This window comes from Ambystoma mexicanum, chromosome 5q (assembly GCF_040938575.1).
Source record: "Ambystoma mexicanum isolate Mex_15411 chromosome 5q, UKY_AmexF1_1, whole genome shotgun sequence".
NCBI lineage: Eukaryota > Metazoa > Chordata > Amphibia > Caudata > Ambystomatidae > Ambystoma > Ambystoma mexicanum.
The window spans coordinates 281,490,200-281,507,534 of record NC_090933.1 but is presented as its reverse complement, the minus strand read 5'-3'; the positions used below and the strand labels follow the sequence as shown (position 1 = coordinate 281,507,534).

The following is a 17,335-nucleotide window of genomic DNA, read 5'->3' as shown; positions in this document are numbered from 1 at the left end:
ACTTTTTAAAATATCTAGTTTGCATGGTTCTTTTTTTGTTGTATTGCTGCCCCCTCAAGATATGTGTTGTGTCCCACGCTGGCATTGCAGCTATCAGATACAGCTGTGGCGTCTCAAGCTATCATGGACCTGACATTGTGCCTCTCTCCCACATAGAAAGAGACATGAACTTATAGTGAGACTGACAGAAACAGAGAGACAAAGAAAGAAAGAGTTAGATAGTTAGAGAGAAAGAGAGTGGGAGAGACACAGAGAGATAGGGGCGGTGAACGTTCTTAATTGGCCTATGATATGCCAGGTACAGTGAGTTGTTAACTAATACTCATGCTGATTCAGAAGGTAGTTGATTGGGGTTCGGTTGCTTGAATATCACTGTAGCTCTATGCTCCAGTGAATGGAGCATGACCATCTGATGACAGAGAGCGCAATGTTCATTGTACAGATCCCATGAAAGTCCTTTTTTTATGTGTACGTTTCTTGTACATTCATGGTTGTGTTTGCCCTCTGCAAAGTTCCCATTCCTTTTGTGTATCCTGCCAGAAGGCTGCTCCCTCTTAACTTTAGAAGGGATCTGTTGGTACTAGATCAATGGATAAAAGCACTGGCTACTAAGGACTAGTTATCCTAAATCAAGTTTAAATCCATCCCGGTCCCCAGATGTGAGTTGTTATGAGGAATTCGACCATCCGCATGGTAGGTATGCGCTTGCCTGGGCTTCTTTGAAATTTTAAATGAAATTGAATGATGGTAGATCACCCCCTGGAAAATATGTGGGGCTAATCCGCACACATTTTTCTATGCTCACGGCACGACCTACGCATAGACCTGTGTACTCTGGGTGGACATAGCCTACAGGCGCAGTCCCCCCTGTCATATTTAATCGGGATATGACAGCCATGCGTACACCATGTCCTCTCAGAAGGGGGAGAGCCAAACCTTCCCCCTGCCATGGCCAGCCTAAGTAAAAAACAAACGCTCCATTTTTCTACTGTGTCCTTTTGTTGATCCCTGTAGCTGGTGGCAGCATTCACATACTAATCAGAGTTTAATTCAAGCAGGCCACATGGGGCCTGGCTGCAGAGGTTAACAAAGGAGACCGGAAACTCCAACACCCTTTCACATGCACTGTGTCAACCTGATGCAAACTCCCGCCCTCAGTATCAATTGACAGTAAAATGTCATGTCTGGGATATGAAGGTTTACAGTAGTCATCCCCAAAGGGAGACCCCATTCAGAAGGTGCGAGCATGTGGAATGACAGAGCCAGAAAGTCTGCTCTGAACCACAAAGAGCTCCATTACCAGAGAGAGCCTTTGATACACAACAGACAGGAAGATGGGTGGGACTTATTAGTGTATGTTTTCACCCTTTTACATTTTCTGTTGCAAAGCGTTCTGGTTATGACCTCAGTCATACAGGAGATTGTTGGTGGCGACCCTGTATTGGGCCTACAACAGTCCCTCCGGTCCATTTGGATTTAAAAGAGGGCTGACCCCCTCATTCGGGAGAACATCTGAGCATAAGGAAAACTCATCATTGGATCCTTGCTGAAGGTACAGTCTGCCTTACATCTTCCGCCAGTGAAGGAAGGCCAGGACCTCCAAGAGGGAAGCAAGATCCCTCCCCTAAACATCTCTCAGACTCTCCAGTAGCTCCAGAACCGGTACCCAGGCAGCCATAGAGTGTGCCCTGCTAAGCTCTGCAGAAAGCAAGCTTAAAAGGTGGGAAGTGCCAGAGAGTCTCTGAACCAAACCAAGGATAAGGCAGCACTCTCCTTAGCTTTGGGATGTCTGCCTTAAAGGACGACACAAGTGGACTTATGACCCTTTAGTAAAATGCAATGGATGGGGTTGCAGAATAACTCTGAGTCCAAATAATCAAACCAATTCAGGAAGATGGCAAAGAGTCTGTTTTATTAACAATTATCTAAAACAAATTGTTTACAAAAGACATAAACAGACGTTCACTCTAGACGATTTTCTCATAAAATCATCCTTATATGCAAATAATATGTTAGTAATGACGTTATACTACGTGGCAAATAACAGAAGACTTATCAAGGGGTGGGATTGGTTAAGGTAGACATCTAAGTATACATTGCATAGGGCCTAGGATTGAGATTGGCTGCCCACTGTCAGGTGGACAACTTGTGCTTACCTCTAAAAACAATTCATGTTTAACACTATTAAGAACACAGTTTATCATTGGTCTTCACACCATAAGGCCCTTCGTTATACGTCCCTCTACAATTGGTTGGCATGCTCATGCCATATCTGGAATATTCCGTTCACTTAGCAGCACGTAAGCTCAAACCCAGGTGCCAGGAGGTGGACTTGACTTTACCACCCCACCCAATCTCTCATCATTCTGCCTTGAAGATTGTCTTTGAACTTGTATTTGCAAAGTATCCTTGACTCTGGGAATATATGGGAGTGCAGGCTCTCACTCTCCTTGTTCTAGGACTCCAAGCTCAACTGCATTTCCATTAATGGCTCATGTGACAGGAGACCATGATTTATTCCATTTTGCAGCATTTAAATGTCTTAAATGAATAAAACCTGGCACCCTTGATGTTCTTTCTTTGCACCTTAACAAGCGATGATTCATCCTTTGCACATTCACTACTTTTAAGAATAGGTAACCGACCTTGGCTGCTTCCGTTTTGATACCAGACCAGACAGCCTGGCCAGGCGCTTCCACGATCTCAGCTTATTCTTGTAGCAACACAATTCTCTGCCTTTCCTCTCCACGGGTCCGGCCTTACTAAATTCATGACACCGATGTCCAGCTCTTATACAATGGCGGCTTCGCGAGCAGTCTATTCACTACATATATCCAGCTTGTATGATGACTTAGTCTACTAGTGTTTCAGCTTCTGTACCGTTATTGAACAGTTGATTTTCTGCCACACTTTGCACAGGTGCAATTTTCTTTTCGTACATGAACGTTTTCTCGATTCTTAACTTCGTCATCAGTTTCTGTAAGATACATACATTCTTCTTCAGCCACTATTCTCGGGGCGTCACGCTCTTCTCTTGTGACCTCAGTAGCTTCTCTCTTTTTCTCAGTTTCATATTCCTTCAGTGAGTTCCTCTATCAGATTGACATTCTTCGAGGACACATTTGATCGGGATTTCTCAGTTGGTACCTTCTTACGAATATGCGCTGTGATAATGGCACAACTGCTGGTGTCAAACAAGGAACAATCTCAGGCTTCCAACATATAGGATGTAGGGGGGTGTGATTTCCTGCAGAGGCATGCAGCTGCTCCTCTACACGAGCCCAGTGAAGAAGGTAGGAGGAGTGCATCAACAAGCATCTATCAGCGTCCACCTTAAAGGTCATTTTCAAGCCAGTCACGTTCCTCGAGCTGCAACAGACTGCAACGCTCACCGTTGTTATGCTGCAGTTGCTAAACCTGTCCAAGACGCCTTAACCCGTGCTTCAGAACTGCCGACAAGCACTGAGACAACCATTCCTGACCCTGAGCTGCTGTGTAGGCCAGCCTGCAGCCATTCATCCAACTTCACTTGCTGAACTGCCTGCCGCAAGATACCCACAGCTGTCTCCCGCCTTCAACTCTGTCGCAAAAGCTGCAAACCACTCTGAAACCGACTCGACCGTGTCGAGCAGCAAGAACTCCGACAGCATAAGGTACATTGTGGTTCTGTCCTCCTGGTCCTTGTTCAAAGGCCCCTCGTGACATTTCATGACCCATCGCTGCCTTTGTGTTGAAATCAAGTATCCTTGAACCATTGTAATTAATTATTATACTGACTGCCCTCCTGTCAGTATCCAGAGTGCATCCCTTTTCCTTCTTTGAAACTGTCTGTCCTCTGCATCCCTTTACAGGGTGGGTTGTATTTCTTAGTGTGCTAGAACTGTCTGTTGTGATGATAATAATAATAATAAAGTAGCTATTTTATACTACCTTTTATCATTGGGTAATAGTATTTTCGCTGTGTTGCAACTAACCAACGATCCACAACCTTTCTGAAATAAGCCTGCCATTTCATCCACATTACCAAAAAATGAACAAGGAGGTTTATAATGTGCTTGTGTTTCTAGTCTGTTCTGATCGCTTCTGGTGAACTAGAGGTGTGGGGCTGACTGATGGTGTAGAAACCGATATTCATCCCTCGACCACTGGTTCCTCCCGAAGTTGATTCATCACAGTTGTGTTGGCGAACTCTGCTTAAGACAGACACTTATCGTGGGTGTTCTGTTATGACTTTCAGCACAGGCTAGCACATATGTTTTCTACTCTTTGAAATCATTCTCAGACCCCGTTACGACCTTTGGGGCACTCCAGCAGAGCCATTCATCTTTTTGAGTCCTGGATCAATTGCAGCAGCAGTTTCCTGTCTTGTTTTAATTTGCTTTTAATTTATCTGCTTATAAAACAACAGGCAAAGCACAGGACAGTCATTCCCAAGCACCTCTTTGTAAATGCAATGGAAACACATATCCAGTTAGGACCGTTAGGTAATGCCAGTAGTGCAGAACCGCTGTTCAGTTGCCCATGAGCAACTACAATTATTGCATGTGCAAATGCCCTTGTACTGTATTTGAATTGGCACTAATATGTGCAATTCGCATTTGCGCATGGTAAATTGTGCGGTACATCTGCCTCTCAAAATGTACAGGCAGCGTGATTGCTGCGGGGTGAATCTCATGGAGTAGTTTGATGGCTCCTTGGCGTGCATTACCAATTGGCGACTTTGCTGTAGTCTGCTCAGTGTGCAAGGGTGCCTGTACAAGGCATCCTGCAGGTGTTTTACTAAAGACTGGTGGTATGTTTTCATTCCCACAAATGGTCTGATGGTTTGTCCTAGTTGAACCTCTGCTGGGAAGAAGCAATAGTCCTCGGGCGTCTTGCATGAAAGTAGTGTGGGGCAGTTTCTGTAGGCAGCATTGGTCCTTTCCCCAGAAGATCTTACTCATGGATTATGAAGGGGGCGAATGCAATATGATAAACAATATCCAAATCTTGCAAATAAACAACCATTTTAAATTATATCCGGTACACTGCTATGCATCAAAGGAGTGATTTTAGGAAAGGTTTCATTTGTTCTCATGCCTTCATGTGAATGCATATTCTGAATACCTGATTAAGTAGTGTTAATTATTTCTCAATGTGGTTTTCGGAAGGTTCATGCAGATTATGTTGCTGCTAACCACCCAGCCATGCCATGCCATGAGATGTGAGACATCATTAATTTGTTGAACCGCAAAAATGTTTTTTGTGCATGCACAAACAGCATTTCTGCACTCATCAGTGCTGGTGCAAATGCAGTCATTACGAGTTTGCTGGTCCGGATACAACGGTACCGGTAAGCTTGCCGGTACCGTTGTATCCGTACCGGCAAACTCCGAGTTGTGCTCGCGGGTGTCTTTCATTCCGCCAGGTCTGACCTGGCGGAAGGAAAGGGACCTGTGAGCACAGCATCCCTGTAGCACAGGCACCGTTATGAAACGTGTCGGTGCTACAGGCATCCCCGTTCCACTTGAGCCCTATGGGGCTCAAATGGGAATGGGGCTCACCCGATTCCAGCACCCGCGAAAGGGCAATTACCGGGTCTGGCGAATTGCCCATTCACTGGTGCTGGATTTTTTCACAAGTTTGGAGGTTGCCTGCCTGTATTACAGGCATGGCTACCTCCAAACTTGTAATGCGGCCCATTGAAATAATGCTTATTTGCACTGGTGCACTTTTCCATGCATCAGCGCAAAAATTGCCGTGAGCAGGTGCAAAGCTTCTATACAATGGGCTCAGGTCCTCTGAGGTTGCCGGTCCGTCTGCACGAGATGAGGATCCTTTTCGAGCCTTAGATATCTTTATGAAGTTATTAGCTTGCCTGATCCTTCAGGGCTCAAGTCGAGGGTCCACGCGGATGGACGGACTCACCCCCTAATTTTTTCATCCTGTGCCTTGATATACTAAATCTTTGGTACACACGCTGTGATACGCCTGAGTTTGGCCGTTACATAAATGCTACAAATAAATAAATAAATAAATTAATTAATTAATTTCTGGTGACGCCACATTCAATTGGTCTGTTTATGAGTGCCCCCACTCTTTTTTTAGGACTTGCCCTCTGGGACCCTTGACTACCACAAACACTAATATGATTCAGTGATCCTCCTCGCAAACACAAATACACACACACACACACACACGTGTGACCTCCATTTCTGAATCCTCAGGGCAATGGTGAGGGACGACATAGATCAAAGCAGATCAGCACCATCACTGGCACTCATTCACTTCCCAAACTAGGGGTACCAGGTACGGGCTTATAGCAACCAGTGGCCTTCTGGGGAGCAGACTTTCTAAAAGATCACCAGCCAGGGACGCCATTTAGGGGTCACCAGAGGTCGCAACTGTGACCTCTGCGGTCTCCCTTGCGACCTCTGTGGTCTCTCTTGCGACCTCTAAAAAAAAAAAGAAGAAAAAAAAGATTTTTTTTTGTTTCGTTTTTTTTGTAATTCAAGCTCTTGGGCTGTGACCAGCACCATGTGACTCGTGGCTGGCTTTCTTGTTCAGGCCCCTTAAATAAAAAGAAGACAAATAAGAACAGGAGTGCCACAAGGGTAACACTTTCAGCAGTGACCCTAAATATGAAAGAATAGTAATACCAAATAATGTGTCTTTCTGGAATTCTATACAATAATTGCTAGACTCATTAAAGGTTTATTTCAGGCACACTTCAGGGGGTGAGTCACTGATTTAGTCTATTCTTAAAGGCCTCAACTCAGCCTTTCATCCTTCTGAGGTCGATAAACGAGTACCAACACAGGTTGGATGATATTGGGTGTATTTTTTTTTCTACATAAAGCGCTTAAGCGTAAGTGCTTTATGATAACACATCATTATCATTTGGTCATGGACATCTGCTTGCATTCACAGTAATTTGGTAATATGGGCCTACACACACTGATCTTAACGATCCATATGGCGATCCGTTCTTGTATGAAATGTACATCACATTATAGTGATACCGTAACCATATTTTTCGTAGTTTACAATGCTATGTGATGCCACTTCCTATTTTGTCAACGGGTGAAAGGTTGTGTTCCATCGCTTCCTGCGATATTACATTGGGGTGGGTCGAATTACATCACTTCCTGTGATGTCATCAGGGGGTCAAGGGTTGTGTGATGTCAAGTCCGCTACCCCTGGCATTTTGGTGAAATGACGTCCCTGTCACCAGCCCAAAGAATCACATTATAATCACGCTGCACACATAACTACAATACAACTCTCATCAGCATTACAAGAAAAAAAGCTTTGCAAATCCTAGATTCTGTTATTCAGTGCACATCTAAACGCTCAGGAATCTACACGCTTCTGAATGTGCAATGCCTATTGCATGCTGCAAACCATTCGTCACTTTTGACAGGTACACAAGGGGCACGCGGAAATCCGAGGTATCCATTAGCGTTGGGTAATGACTTTTAAAACAAACACACAAGTTGAAATTACATCCGTCAATGGATTGTGTTCTCTGCAATTTGAGAGGAGCCGCGAGTCCAGTCATGCATATTTCTGTAACGTAATTAGTTTTCTGTTGATAAGAAAGTCAATTAGTGAATTCTCCATGTTGTTTCAGACACACCGCATTAGAGCACGCTTTTCTACCTGCACTGTTTTTGTAAAATGTCCCTGTGGTGGTTAATCTGACGTTATTTTCCATTATTGCACGGGATGGCTGTCCCACAGACAAGCACCATGAATTAGGGCAGGGGTCTGCAACCTGTGGCTCCCCAGATGTTCTGGACTATGACTCCATGATCCCTTACCATTAGCAGTGCTGGCTATAGCTGAATGGAGTCGTTGTCCGAAGCATCTGCAGCGATATGACAATCTATTGCCACCCTTGCCACAGAGGTCAGGTAAAAAATGCATGTCCCGTTGTTGTGTTTATATCACTTAACGTCAAGTGTGATACCTAACTTACTGGTGGCGTTTGGTGAATCCCTGCAGGAACGCGTGTTGTTTTGCTTCTTTGTTGAAACATGTGTGGCCTTGGGCATTTCATAAGACAAGGGCCAGCATAATTAGTTTTCTGTCGATAAGAAAGTCAATTAGTGAATGTCCCATGTTGTTTGAGACACACCACATTACAGCAAGCTTGTCTACCAGCACTGTTTCTGTACAGTTACAATGTTGAGGTTAATGTGACGATATTTTCCATTATTACAAGGGACGGCTGCCCCTGGTTTGGGGATATTCCGTTCACACCTAGCGTAGCTCCAGCAGAGCGCTCCTGCGTCAGGTCAGTCACGAGGATAGATCCTGCCCCGATCGGCGCCCTCACGATGAAGTTGGGTCCATCAGCATGTGACCAGGTCCTCCAATCTCCCCTCTTCTTCTTCGTTCCTTCTTTTCAGCAGGGCCGCCAGTGGATTTTGTCTGTTCCTTCAATTCTTCTGTCTATATTTTTGCTGCTGTCTTTTTACGCATAGATCATGTAACAACTAGACTGTCCTTGTCTATGCCCACACAGTGATGAACCACAGTTTGACTGTACATTTGTGTGCCTTAAACTACCATTACATTTACTCTAAATGGCATGTTATATGTCAGTCAGAGGCCTGCATTCTTTGGCTGTCCACATGCTTAGGACTATCCCATCAGCCCTTGGCAGCAAATGTGTGGGATTATGGGAGTCGTGGCACAAAATATCTAGAGCGACACAGGTGGTGAAGTTCGGTCATATCCTTATAGACAGTAAACATTCAACGGTGCACTTCCTTTTGCCTTATACGTGTTCTTGCTTAAATGGGTAGTTTAGCTCTAATGTCAATTAGAAGCAAAATCCAAGTTAATTTTACCCATAACTTTGTAACTTGAAGTGCTCCTAGAAAACTCTTCTCAACAGCTGACTTATAGTTCTCTTTTTATACATGACTTGCATTTGAACTCTGGCAGATCTGCCATTCCATGATAATGCATAACTAAGGACTCGTCTAGTCAAGTGTACGTAGTTCTAAAATACATTTTTTTTAATCTTATTGATTTAAGAGGTTTTATTTTCACTTACTGTGTTTCTAGGCTTCACAGAAGATTTGTTTATCGAGACTCATCGGCATTGACTTAGTTTGATCGGGCTATGTATGGTGTTTTAAGCAGTATATTTAATTAGTCTTTCTTTGGCTTCTCTTTATAGGATGTCATGAAGTGTTGGGTATTGTTGACCCTTTCATTCCTTTTTAGTGGTGGTTGATAGTTGTTCCACAGTTTGTGAAGGTCACACTCTTTTATTGTCTAAGGTGTGTAGTGCACTGTGTCTGAGTTAGTGTTGTGGCTTGAGGTTATGTATATTATAGTGGGCACTTTGGTAGTTTCCGGTGTGGCTAACTACGGGGCGTTTTATGTATCCTGGTTGGTACTTTTTTCATGGTTCTACCTTTATTCACTCTTTTCACTGGGTCTTGACGTTCACTCAGTTTTATCAACCACTTCTTTTTGCCAGTGCTTTCATTCTCTTGATCACCTTTTCACAAATCTTTTTGGCTTTTTTCTTGTTTCCTTTCGTACTTGGGACTCAGACCAAATCATTTTCATCTGTATATTCACTTGAACTTTGGCCTGGGTGCTCATCATAATGTTTGAATTTTTGAGATACTGATTGAGATGTTACATTTTTTTTTTATACTAAATGCAATATTATCTGTTATATTTACAGTTTCGCTCCTGAAGAATGGGTTATCCCCCAAAACAGGTTGAGCAATTATTTTTACAATTAAAGAAGCTTCACCCTACATAATATTTTTGTTCCAAATGGGTCTGGCTGTGACTTGATAATGAAGTTGTTTAACTTTTTTGTTTCAATGTACCACTAGTGTTTCTGGCTGTCTTTACAGCACTGAGGTGTGCAGGGGCAGGGCTGTCCCTATTAAGAACATCATTCTCTAGCTCATTGTCCTCTCAACCTCGTGTCAGAGTTGTGTCAGCTCTCTTACACCCAAGTTTTTTGTATAACTTTCACAAGTTTTCTTGAGATTGTTAACATTTGAGGTGCACTTACCTTATTCCCCACTGGGGAAGATGGGGGCCTCCAGCCCTGAGGAGCCTCAGGGCGGCGGGAATACTGTCTGGGAATGCCCCCATTCTGAGTCTCCTCATTGGCTGGGAGGCCACCACACTCCCCTTTGCCTGGTACTAATATGTCAGCTGCGTTGATTTGGAATGCGCTTTTGCTGGGGTCCCCAGAGATAAAGTCTGGGGGGCCTTAGAAGAACTGGATTTACCCATCCAATTGCTTACAGCTACCACAGATCTTTAAAATAACCACATAGACAGAATTTGCTGGAATTTAGCTGGGGATACAAGCGCCTCCATGAACATAAGAACGGGAGTGAGGCAAGGCTGTGTACGTGCGCCAACTTTTTTCTGCTTTTTCACAAATGGATTCATCATTAAATTAGATTGGAGGGGGACAGGATCCTGCTACTTTTATTCGCGAATGACGTGACCTTAATTTCCTTGGCCCCAACTGGACTACGCAAGCGACAGACTTATGTGAAGGCTCTTATGCGATCATCCTCACAATAAATGATGATAAGACAAAGTAGATTCTTTTTTGTCCAACCCAAAGGAAAGCTTATCACAGACTTGATAGATAGAAGGCCTTAATATTGAGCGTGTACAAAGCTTTGACAATTTAGGCACTAGGTTCACGAGTAACGGCAGTTGGCTAGGGCAAACACAAAAATCTTTACTAACTTGGGAAGGTCCATCAATGCTGTACTGAAATTTGCTCTCACCCATAGGCACGGAGCATTCTCTCTGGCCTTACAAATATATGTTATGCAGGTCACGGCAGGTGCAATTTCTGGTACAGAAATATGGGGATATGTTAAAAGCCCAAGATTAGAAATGGTTGAGACTACATTTTAAGAAAAGGTCCTGTGCTTCTCCCAAAGCACACAGAAAAGAACGTTATGTTTAGAGCGAGCTCTACCAAAATATATTACCCATTTCATTGAACTTAGCGGTGTCCGATATTGGATTTGGTTGTGGTCCCCCACGCCCCCGAACCTGGGGAAATATAGAGACGGACTAATAGATCTTTTGTCGCAAAGTGGTGAGCCAAGCCTACCTTGACTCAGGCATGTTAAGACCATGATGGTCTCATTGAGTCACGAAGGCCTGTGCTCCAAACCCCATGGAATTTACACTCATACAACAGCAATTCTGCAAGAGGTGCACAGTGCCTAACTGGAAAATATGGTTAGCACATAGTGTTGTCTATCAAGCCAAGTCGCTGCTCACTGGAGTTGTAAACTGACATACGGGTACCTGGGCGTTATTTCCTCGCACTTCATATAAGATTCCACTAGGCACTTTACCCTTATTAGCACTCCAATCTGCCTGGCATATGAGTGTTTCCGACACGTGCCCCGGCTGCTCAGAGCGCAACAAAGACATTGCGCCTTTCCTATTCTTCTGCCCGTCATACAGAGGTCTGAGAGCACTATGCTTAAAACCGGCTCTAATCAAATTCTCCATACGACATCTTCACGATCCGTCTGCTTTTTGCAAATCTACTGAGAGTAATTTCATAATCAGTGCTGTGTCTAGATTCATATTCAGAGCATGACTATGAAGGAAAAGGCATGTTACAGAACATGAAGTGCTTAATAGTAGGGTAGCGAGATAGATATTCAGCATAGATATTCAGCATCTCAGGAGGATAGCTCAGTGGCAACATGCTCGCCTTGGAAGCAAGACGACACAGAGCAACACAGGTTCGATCCCCGGGTCCACGCTTAGAAACCTCTGAGTATTAAGCGCGTTATAAATAACATATCATAACTGACCAGGGAATGCCACGTTATGAAGACTAGGGTCTTAATACAATGAATATTGCATGTTTTAATGTCTTTTACCATGAGAGATAGATTCTTGAATTGTATTGTTATGGATTCTTTCCTGGAATACTAGATTATGTTGTAAACGGAAGACCTGTACAACAGGCCAAGGAATGTTTTAGCACGCAGATGAATGCTTTGATGTATTGATCATTATGAGTTTTAATGTTGTTCATAACGCCATTCCTTTCAAATCACACCATTCTAACTCCTGATGTCCGCACTTACCCTTGCACTTGCCACCAGATGGCCAAACTTTTATTTATTGTCCTTATTTATCTTACTGTTATCCTATGTACTGCCCCCTTCCCTTTCCCGCTGCGCTTTCCCCCTTCCCCGTCCCTTGCACTTGCGCGATCTCAATGTTATATGGCCTAGTAGGATCGCTGTCTCTGTCCTCCCTCTGTATCCCCTCCCTTGCCTCGTCACGCCTATAGGCGTGTGATAAATGCCATATCATATCATATAATTTAAGGACTTACACTGGGTATATACGCTGACTGGGGGCAGAAACAATTTGCAGCAACTCACTTCGCGAACCCACGCCCAAAGATGTATTATTATAATATTGTCAGATATACATCGTCATTCAGCTATCAGGATATTTAGCATAATATTTATACATCCTCAGAAAATCGTAACTGAAATGCATTAATCAAAGACGTGTTTAACATTGCATGTAACTTAATTTTATAAACTGGACACTTTCCTCTCTTGTATAACCTTAGATTGTGTATGTTTTGCGCTGCTTATATGGAGTGAATCCGAATTAAAGCATGATTGAACTTTAATGCAACCAATGTTTTGTCCACACTTGATGGCATTTCTTTTTAAATACATGTTTCCTCTGTGTGGGCCCTTATAAAGAGCCTTCTGGTAATAGCAGAGCAGCTGGCCACAGTGATAATCTTGTCATTCACCGTTGTCTGGCTTCAGTCTATGTCATTTCACTTTACCCTGTAACGGTACTTGCTGATCAGTAGGGGACCCAGCCCTGAAAGCATACTGCAAACTGGGAATTTAACAAGAGATGTGTCGCAGGCATTTAGCTACTCTCCAATCCCCTACTGCTCAGAAGGATAGTCCAGTGTTTTCACAGTGGAGGATATTTATAACAATACATGTTGTTTCACGACATCTTGACGCATTTAATTTTGACCAATACCAGGAAATTGCAATCACACATGGCTCCCTTTGATACTTTATATAATTCTATAGGAATGTCACCGCAATGGTGATTGGTCACACTCACAGCCCTATTCTAGAACTCTGCCACATTCGGACTGTCGGTCTTGGCATACCATCCACGTTTAGAAAATGAGAACCAGGAAGGCCATGGGGCCCTAATGAAGTTAGAGATGTCACATTATCCATCCACATTCTGTAGTTGTTCCAAAGTGTATATGTGGCTCATTGTTACAAACGCTTTTATTTTCGGATGAGTTTTGCGGAAAATTAAATAAACACCAAGCACAGTGTGCATTATGGAGTTAGTAAGTCAAGCAACATTCCTTTAATCACAGACATATCTGTCAAATATAATGAGATGTTTGGGGTCATTACGACCCAGGCGGTAAGTACACCGACTTTACCACCATGGTGTAAACTACATTTACACCATGGTGGATGGCGGATTTACCGCCCCATTCCAAGGTGAGTGGGGCGGTAAATCCCCATTTCCCATTTACCCTTCCCCATTCCCATTTTTGCCCCATAGGGCATAATGAGAGTGGGGAAGGAGCTAATTACGGCACCGTAAATTACGGTGCCGTAATTAGCACCAAGGCGGTTTAGCGCCATGGATTTTAACGCCTGCTAAAAGCAGCCATTAAAATTGGAATCAGGCGTTAAGGGTTAACAACGGCGTTAACCCTTAACGCCTGAGTTGTAATGAGGCCCGTTGTCATTCTTAAGTTCTCAAAATGGTATTTGATTTCATGGAAAGCAGCCATGAACGACATGCTGTGCTGTTTTTTCCACTTCCCTTCCTCATAACAGTATTTTGAAAGGTTATTAGAGGCTAGCAGACAGTCCCTCTTAAAATTATACATTTCCATCCCAAAACTATGTATTTGGTTATTCTAGATTTTGATGTTGGGGTTCGTCTGTGCCTCCCCACGCATTCACTGGTCTGGGGTGTTGTGATGGTTGCACTTACGCTCCACAGTGCATTCACAGGAACCAGGAGACTGTCCATGCTTCTTAATTCCAGTTAGTGTGGTGTGCAGAAGCCAGAGGGACTTTGTGTGCATGCATGGCCATACTAGCTGATATTATTGCAGACAATATGGATATTCTTTCTCACTGTGGCATACCATGTTTCTGGCATCGTGCGCAGAACCAACATGATGGGTATTCTTATTTAGTAATACTATCTACATTGATGTAGCCAGTCTGGACTTGTTTTCTCACAATGGCATGGAAAGTCTAACAGGCATTATGGGCAAAACCAACAGAATGAGTATGCTTACATGGGGGAAGAGAGTAATTGGTGGAGGCGGCATGTACATCTTTCCTTGGAATGAGCACAGCAATTTTACTGCCATTATGTGAAAAGGCAACATGATGAGTGTTCTTCAATGGCCATATTTGCTTACATTATACCAGTCAGTAAGGACATGTTTCCTTATATTAGCATGATATATATTTTGTTTTTATATAGGGATTATGCGCAAAGCCAACATGATGGGAGTTCTTATGTGGCCTTACTGGTCTCATTGGCATGGCTAGTATGAACATTTTTTGCACTAGTGCACTGATTTATTTATTTACCAGGATTATGGGCAAAGCCACCACGATGAGCGTTTTTATTAGGACATGCTGGGCTACATTGGTGCAGTAAGTACAGGCATGCTTTCTTGGAGTAGCATTGCATTTAAAACTGGCATTATGGGCAATGTCAAAAGGATAATTTTCCTACATGGGTATGCTGGCATATATTGGAAGAGCCAGCATGGCCATGTTTTTTCACAGTATCATTGCTGTCATTATATGGAATTCCTGGCATGTAGTGGTGCATCCAATATGGGCAATAGCCAGCATCATTTATTTTTACACTGGAAGGGTATTGGCATATATTGAGGGCAAATGCATCATTCAAATGTGTTGGACAATGCTGCCGAAAAATTCTCCTTTGCTTGTTGCTAACTTTACATCTATTAATTTTGTTCAAATGTTACCCTACAACACAGATTGCCTGACTTTTTACCCAATTTTCAAGAGAACGTGTGCTGAAAAAATCACAAGTTTAACCTATAATTTAGAAATATGTGTGAGGAGAGAAACCCCAAATCCCCCTATGTAGTTTTTATAATTCTTCCTCGCTAAGCGTTTCCCCTCCCGCATATTCACGGGAAATTGATAGGCCCATCCAATAAAAAAATCACCAGCCACCACCTAGGACTGTGCATTCCCCCTGGCCATGCAGTCTCTCTACAGAAGCAACTTTTGATAAACGAATGCTCATATATTTCTTTATTTTGTTTTCAGATTTTTCGAAGATGCTGGCTGGTTTTCAAGAAAGCTTCCAGCAAAGGACCACGAAGGCTAGAAAAATTTCCAGATGAAAAAGCTGCATATTTCCGAAACTTTCACAAGGTACGCTTCTGTACACATAATGTGATCAGCGATAATTCGTATACATCTATTTTCTAAAATCAGAGCAACATTTGTTCATGCTTTATATGCAAAGAGGTGTGGAAATAAGCTGATATCACGATGTATATTGCAATGTAATGCAAAGCTTAGAACGAAGGAATTCCACATTCGTGTGCACTGAAGCCATTGCAGATCTGGACAACAGTAGATGTGGACTTTCCCCACAGCTGTTACCAGCGCAGCCAAAGAATTTGACACACACACACATTTGTTGAGGTTGTTGTGTTGGAATTGCATGTTTTAAACATGTTTTGAACATTGTTTAAAAGAGGTTTTAGTACATATATAATGTATGATTGCTGATGCCATTTTATAATTAAAGGACTAAGTTGGTCATATGTAGGGCAGTCTCAAATAGGGTCATGTAGCTGAAAATGTTTTTGGTTCAGTGTGTAGCGTTTGGATTTTCACAAGTAACTATTAGATTTCAACCATCATGCCTTGTGCATCCTTTGAAGGTAGTGGCATCTGGCTGTGATGCCTATTATCGAATGCTTTATGGTGGAGGCTTTCTACAATTTGCGATATTTATTTTATGTATGTATTTATTGATTTCTATAGCGCCGTAGCACACAGGCATCAGGGCGCATTACAATTAGACAAGAACAGACAAGAAGGTAAAGAGGGCAGGCATGCAACATGAGACGCTTCTTTAAATGGTCTTTGGCTGTTTGTACATGAGGTCCAACCTTAAATTTGAATGCCTGTATGGGATTTTTATAGCACGAGCCTAGATGGGGAGAAACGGAGTGCTAACTATAGGGAGTGTGCCCAGGGGGTTGTATGTAGAATGTGGGAGTAGCGGTGGGATGGGTAGGAGATTTGATCTAATTCCATTTTGGAGGTCTGCTTCTTCCTAGCCTGTGTGCTGTTCCTCGTCACCCAGCCTACGTCATTAGGAAGAATTGCAATGCAATGTCATTATTATTGTTGATGTGACAGAACATGGTTTTCCACAAGCAGTAAACAAGGGGAACAGTAACTTTTTTCCAATGCAACATTTTTGAAAACATATCCAGTGATAATGTTGCCGTGAAAATGGCATCAAGGTGACGTAATTTCCCTAAAAATGCACCCTCCAGACAATCAAACACTTGCCCCAAATATTCTAGGATTGGAGGTAATAATATATAATTATACCCCTCCTCGATTTTTTTGGGGAAAGAATTATAGGGGTCAGAAAAAGAAAAGGCACCTACCTAGCAACCTTTTCATGGCGACATTTTCACATGGAAATGTCCGAAAATTGGTGTGTTTGTGTTTTTCCATACGAAGACATGTGCATAGCTTGTATTTCCGTGACAATGTGCAATGGCTATGAATCTGCTCCGCATAATGCTTGTATGTGCTGATAGATCCCGATACTGAGCAGAACCTATCAACAGGGGACTTTTGCATAGCTGACATATCTGTGGTGGCGCACTTAAAATAACTGCAAAAGGTGCACTCACTTTTCTCCGAGGTTGGTGTCATATCAGCAACGTATTTCTTACGGTAAAATCAATTGCACAGCTCAAAAGCATGAACAAGAGCTCCGCATGGTCATGATTAGAGAAAACGCTCACTTTGCTGCATGGCGGGTTATATTCACACAAGTAACATTTCAAAGCATTGCAACATTGCACTCCACACATGTAGCCTGTTTAAACAAGTAGACACTGAGAGGGGTGGGGGATGTTTTGAACTCATAAGACCCTCTTTATGTGACTGGTGTATTTAAAGACTACAGCCATGTGCCCCATAATACCAGTTGTTGCCAGTTCGGAAGTAGGTACAACAATGGTGGCAAAACTTTGATT

The 17,335-nt window shown here is 42.9% G+C and overlaps 1 protein-coding gene across 1 annotated transcript in view; it reads left to right on the top strand.

Moving 5' to 3' along the window:
- Positions 1–17,335, top strand: part of DOK6 (docking protein 6) — a 2,936,428-nt gene that overhangs the window by 898,231 nt on the left and 2,020,862 nt on the right. Inside the window, exon 2 of the mRNA XM_069620782.1 lies at positions 15,369–15,476. Coding sequence (XP_069476883.1) covers positions 15,369–15,476 — 108 coding nt within the window. The remainder of the gene's footprint in view (positions 1–15,368; positions 15,477–17,335) is intronic.